Source organism: Brachyistius frenatus, unplaced genomic scaffold (genome assembly GCF_029030835.1).
Source record: "Brachyistius frenatus isolate BFR_SWC_R1_liver_20210118 unplaced genomic scaffold, ASM2903083v1 Contig_115, whole genome shotgun sequence".
NCBI classification, from domain to species: Eukaryota; Metazoa; Chordata; class Actinopteri; family Embiotocidae; genus Brachyistius; species Brachyistius frenatus.
In genome coordinates, this window is record NW_027210714.1 from 1,031,298 (window position 1) to 1,037,500 (window position 6,203).

The 6,203-nt window shown below is 42.9% G+C and overlaps 1 protein-coding gene across 1 annotated transcript; it reads left to right on the forward strand.

Annotated features, from left to right (window-relative positions):
• The first annotated feature begins 1,659 nt into the window (after positions 1-1,659).
• Positions 1,660-3,382, forward strand: six3b (SIX homeobox 3b). The gene is made up of 2 exons (XM_069713055.1): positions 1,660-2,354; positions 3,061-3,382. The coding sequence occupies exons 1-2, from the start codon at positions 1,660-1,662 to the stop codon at positions 3,197-3,199; spliced, it is 834 nt and encodes a 277-aa protein (XP_069569156.1). The 3' UTR covers positions 3,200-3,382.
• The last annotated feature ends 2,821 nt before the right edge of the window (positions 3,383-6,203 follow it).

Below are 6,203 nucleotides of genomic sequence, written 5' to 3' on the forward strand. Positions count from 1 at the left end.
GCTTGTTTGATTTGATGTAGGGATTACCTCGACAAGCATGAACCATATGCATCGCCCGGGGTGAAAAACTGGCACACCACCATGCAGGGACATCTGTCTGTCGGGATAATTGGCATTAACCCTTTTAAAGCTGGGCAGCCCCCCTTTTTTTACGCCCAACACATCTGCACCGCGGCCTTTTGGGAGGGTGGACGTGTGCCACAGAGAGGACGAGATGTCGTACGATAAAGGCGCGAGAGGGGTCAAGCAATTTCTTTTGATGAATCCCCTTCAGTTCGCACGAGCTTTTTTTTTCATCCACACACACACATCGTCAATCAATCATAATTCTCACTTATTTACCTTCGACCTTACACAAACCTAAAACCAAGTTTTTATGCTCAAATGTTATAGTTTGCATTGAGCTCCTTTTTGTCCCTAAAAAAGGAGGCAGGTCCCCACGGTGGGCCGAACAGAATTATGTCCCTACAACATGAGGAATACAAGTACTACACACACACACACACACACACACACACACACACACACACACACACACACACACACACACACACACACACACACACACACACACAACGATGCAAAGGGTGCCACACTCCAAAGCATATGATCCAGAGCAGCCGAAATGTGTTAATGTTGATTGAATATGCTGCTCCATTACACTAATGTTAGCAGGCTGTATGGGGCCGATGCTAATCCAAGGTAACAGAATGGAGATGGAGTGCGGTTTATCTCTGAACTTATGGATATTAGAAAATAGGAAAGTGATTAGAGTGGTGGGAAACCACTTAGAGAAACGTACGCTTTCAGGTCTGAACGGGATTTCCAATCACACCCCTACGCTCAAGAATCACTGCTATTAATGATGCGAGGAGCTTACTGGCAGGACGAGAGAGGTTATGAGATTTAGTTGATAGCAGACAGGGATGTCAGGTAGTTTTCATCTTGTTCCTCATCATCATTATAACAACTTACATTTCTCCGGTCTTCTTGTAACTTTGCTATTTCTTTAGTCTTTTTTTTTTTAAACTAAAAGTCAGACGTCGTAATTACTGTGCTCTGTCACATTTGATCCTGTTTTGCCAGACATTAGAATAAACACTTGAAACGACAATTTCAAAAGCGGATTAGGCCTCTTTTGTCTAACTTCCAACAAACCTGTAACAAATCTGAAGAAGAATATGTCCCAAAAATGAAAGAGAAATTCATTTTTCTTAATGTCTGTCTGTCGGTACTCATCTGGATTACACAAAGACTATTTAACTGAAAATCAAACTACTGGAAGATCAATTCTGATGTTTTGTATTTAGGTCAGTTTTGTTAATTTTGCACTGATTTGAATCAATAGTCTGGTATTTCCATTACTCGTAGTATAATATAATAAGTTCACAGGAAACGAAGCTTAAATAGTTTACATTTACAGTTCAGAACAGACTTCATGTGTCCGGCTTGTGCACTAAAGGGGGAGATAAATCCTCAGTTTGATTGACAGCGCAGCCATGACAACCCCGCATCAGTTGCAGGGTGTCCAATGAGGAGTCAGATTCAGGGTCCCGCCCTGACTCCCAGGTGAGCTAAAGAGTCTGACTTCAGCGATTTCTGTCAGACTGTTCCCGAAACGCACTGGGTCTCCTCTTTTGGTTTCACTTTGTAATCCAGATGGTTTTCAGATCGCCGCTTGACTTTTTCTCAGCCTCCCGTCTGCTCCTGCCTCACTTTGCAGATGGGCCCCCTGTCCTGCCTCGCTCTCGGTCCCCGGATGACCCTCCCGCCGCTTGCCCTCCCCTTGCTCTCCCGGGACTGTGTTTTTCTGCGGCGCAGATCGCCAGCGTCTGCGAGACCCTGGAAGAGACCGGTGACATCGAGCGGCTGGCCCGCTTCCTCTGGTCACTCCCGGTGACCGTAGACGGCCGCGACTCCATCTCCGAGCACGAGTCGGTGCAGCGGGCTCGCGCCGTGGTGGCCTACCACACGGGAAGTTTTCGCGAGCTTTATCACATCCTGGAGACGCATCGCTTTACGCGCGCCTCGCACGGTAAACTGCAGGCGATGTGGCTTGAAGCTCACTACCGGGAGGCGGAGAAGCTCCGGGGGCGGCCGCTCGGACCCGTGGACAAGTACCGCGTGAGGAAGAAGTTCCCGTTACCGAGGACAATCTGGGACGGGGAACAGAAGACGCACTGCTTCAAAGAGCGCACTCGGGGGCTGCTGAGAGAGTGGTACCTGCAGGACCCGTACCCCAACCCGGGGAAGAAACGGGAGCTGGCACACGCCACCGGACTGACACCGACTCAAGTTGGGAACTGGTTCAAAAACCGCCGACAGAGAGACCGGGCTGCAGCAGCCAAAAACAGGTCCGTGACTTTTAGTTGAAATAATCTGTCACAGCTGGAAACATGAAGTTGCGTATATTTTGAACGAGAGTAGCAACAAAACAACAACAAAAAAAGCCATTAAATAACAATTTTGGGCCTTTTTTAGTAGCCTAAAGTATCAAATTACTGTTACTCTACGTGTCGACATTTGAATCAGTTTCCTTTTTGATCACTAATGTACTCATTCGATTGGCAAGTTCGTATCCACAAACAGCCAATGTTGTGCGTCAAAGGGCCATTTATGCGAAAAACCGCAAGGTCATTCAGCTTGTAGTTTTTTTTTGTTTTCCTACATTGATTGTGTCCTGGTCGATGGGTTTCCCCCCTTTCTCTCACTTTAATTTACTTCGGGGTCAGTGTGCGGGTCAATCACCCTGTTCGTCCCGGCAAACCGCGCACGAGTAGGAGCAAATTGCTTACCATGCGAGGACCGATGTCAATTTGATATTCCAGAAATGATTTGTTGTTATACTTATTATAGGTGAAGCGTCAGTTCATTTTTTACATTTTTTTTTTTATTATTTAGAAGTTTTCTTCTATTAACTTGTATTTTAATATTTAAGTATTTATTTGATTTGAACTTGTATACAAAAATAATGTCACGTTTGGGAGTCGGTGTCGGACCCGTTTCGCTCATTTACACTTTTAACGTCTTTTAATGTCTTTTAATGTCTTTTATTTTCAGGTTGCAGCACCGCCGGATGTGTTCAGAAGGCGCGCGTGCACTAAGCAGAGGAGACTGCAGTCCAGATGGGAGCGCAGAGCGCGCCGATGGAGAGACTCTTCTCTCAGTAACAGACAGTGACTCCGACTTGGATGTCTGAAACTTTCAATGGATGAAATGGACCTCGAGTTGCCCGTGATGGTCCGCCATGGGTGAACAGAGTGAGGATGTACTGTGGACAAAAGCTGGTCGAGTTTGGGTGGCAATAAATGTTCGGGTTCAGAAAACACATTCTTCCTAAATACAATGCCAATCCAAAGTTAGATGAAGATTCGATTTTTTTTTGTTTGTTTTGTTTGTTTGTTTGACCCTCTTAATTTCCTGACAATATTCAGTAATTCATTTTTTGCTGCTCCTTTTCGACCTTCTGGTGGTTTCCAGGCGCAGATCATGAATTTGCACCGCCTTTTTGATTTTTAACTACATCGCTGGATGGTGATGTGCACATCTGTTGACCCAGCATCCGCCATCAACCTAATTAAAGAGACATCAAGCCGTGGACCCCCTGTTGGACTTTTAACCCCCACAGAGGAGGACATTTAGGCTACAGACTGAAACCTGCCAGTGAGCGAATCCCTCTTATTTTCTTTAATTATGTGTCATTATTTTTTTTTTTCCCTGAATGAAACTATTTGTTCCTTGAGAGGACCCTGAAGGACCCCTGGATGTCCACTGCTGTAGACAATCAATACCACTGAATCCTACCTCCCTGTCTGGCTGTTCATCTCCTTTTTTTTTTTTTCTTTTCTCTGTACCGTCACCTCTACTTTATTTAAAGTTCACTGTGCAGTCTTTGTCACACTGTTATATGTCCTGTTCCATTTGACGCTGAATAAATGTTTTAGTATTTTATATAAATAAAATTATTTAATATATGACTGTTATTTTAACAATTCATTCTGTACTATCACTGCAAGAACAGTGTGAGTGTGTCTGTGTGAGTGGGTGTAGTCAATAGTTTATAATGACTTTGTCATACTTTATGGTCCTCTCAGAATTTACTTTATATGTTTAAGGTCAAGTCATTCCTACAGGGACTTTGTGGCAGTGAGTTCAATATTAGTAAAACAAAGTTTTCTCACGCAGTAAAGATCAGGAAACTTTTTTTGTGGTATAATGACAAAAAATACTGTTGTCAACCGTAAACAGAAAAACACAACTGTCATCATATTTAATGATGAACTGTATGGTTACAGTCCCTACAGTTTGTTATAAATAATATATTTACCCTTATTAATCTGTCTAAAGTCCAAAAGATAAACACAATTTATTGCAATCATGCAATAAAAAGCAACAATTGTGTTTAAAACAACTCGGTATGTTGTATGCAAGTCGACTAAAACATGCGTTATTTTTTTTTTCCAGAGTTACATGTTAAAACAGGAAATGACTGAGAAGCAATAAGGTTCATGAGTTTGGATAATTTTCCAACGCTTTTATTAGATAGTTTTATTTTAAATTCATGCACAGTTCTTGTAATGATGATAAAGAACATCACAATAAAGGTCTGTTAAAGCTTTATTAAAAAATAAATACATTTTTTTTTTTAAAGTCCCAACTAGCACAATGTTTCCTATGTTTCCTATCCTGCCCCACAAACAGACATATTCATCAGATTCTCTCACTTTCTGTCTCTTGCTAAAATGCAGTCAGTCGTTGACAGATGTCTCTGGACGAGTCCCGCTCGCCTCTGGAAACGGTTCCTTTCAGTATGAACACGCAGCAGCGCCACCCTGTGGTCAAAAGCAAAGCCAGCGCCTCTTTGACAAAAAGCAGTGTACAAGGAAATAGAATTTGTTCCAATAACAGTCTGATGCAGAAAATAAACAGATAAAAGGTTCAAGTTCAATGGTCGCAATAGGTACGGTGAAATTATTTTATTTAGTTATTTTAATTTCTATTCCTCCCTGTACACTTGTTTGTTGTCATTTATCTTTCCCCAGTTAGAGTCATAAATACGTCGCTCTGCCCTAAAAGAGGAGATATAAAAGGTAATATATTTTTTTATTTAATGCACTACTGAAAATATTAGCGTTTTTGCTGCAGCACAGATCAGTTCCTCTGCAACCTGACCATTTGTTAACCATTCGTCTCCGAGGAGCGCTTGAACACAGCGCTCAGTGACGTCACGATCTGGGAGCGTCATCATCTCAGCAATGCGTCCTGCGAGCCAGCAGGCGGCGCAGCTGACCAGGCCTGATAATGAAGTCCTACAACTCAAAGATAAGTCCTCTCCTTTCACACATGAATGCATAAAATAATCTTTCTAATCCTGCAGTTTTCCAAAATGGTCCATGTACATGAAAACTTTTGCGAGGCTACTTTTAAATAGCCAACTTTTATGTGCAAAAACTTCGTTTTCAGATGACTTTTACTCGTAGCAAAGTATTCCTAAAGTGTAAGTTTTTATGATTCCCCTTTACAGCAAACGAATGGCAGCAAAAACGTGGTTTGAACAGCTTGATGAGATAACACAACATTTGAAGTGCCCTCACACGGTTTTATTTACTCCGAATCTGACAAAGTGGTGCACAAATTGCAGAAGCAGATTTCAAATGCAGACAAAAATCAGTATTTGGTGACCTGAAGTGATGCATGTGGGTACAGTCTAGTTCCACGTAGAGCAGAGACAGACAGCCAATGGAGTCGAAGCAGATGTAGATAAAAAATTTTTTTAAAAAAGGTCTGGCTGGGCAGCTAAGTGTGTGCTTGCTGCCGGGGCGAGGGTAGCATCTAGTGGCAGTAGGTCACTGCCACCCTGTCAGGGACTTCAGTATATTTTTGACAGCACTGCCCGATCCACACTGCAGGGTCGGACGAGAGGTCAAAGCATCGTTTAGCATTCATGCTGGGCTTCTGGTGTCCGTCCTCGTCTAACCTCTCTACGTTCGCTTCACTGTTGTTAACTGGAAGCTCGATGTGATTCGGTCATGCTCCAAATTCCTGTTCATTGATAAACATTCGTGTGTTTACGTGTGTGTGTGTGTGTGTGTGTGTGTGTGTGTGTGTGTGGGAGACAAAGACATCTGAGGACGCTCACGTAACAGTCCAGGATGAAGAGTGACAGTTACTATGATGACCTGCTTGTCACTTATTGTGACTGT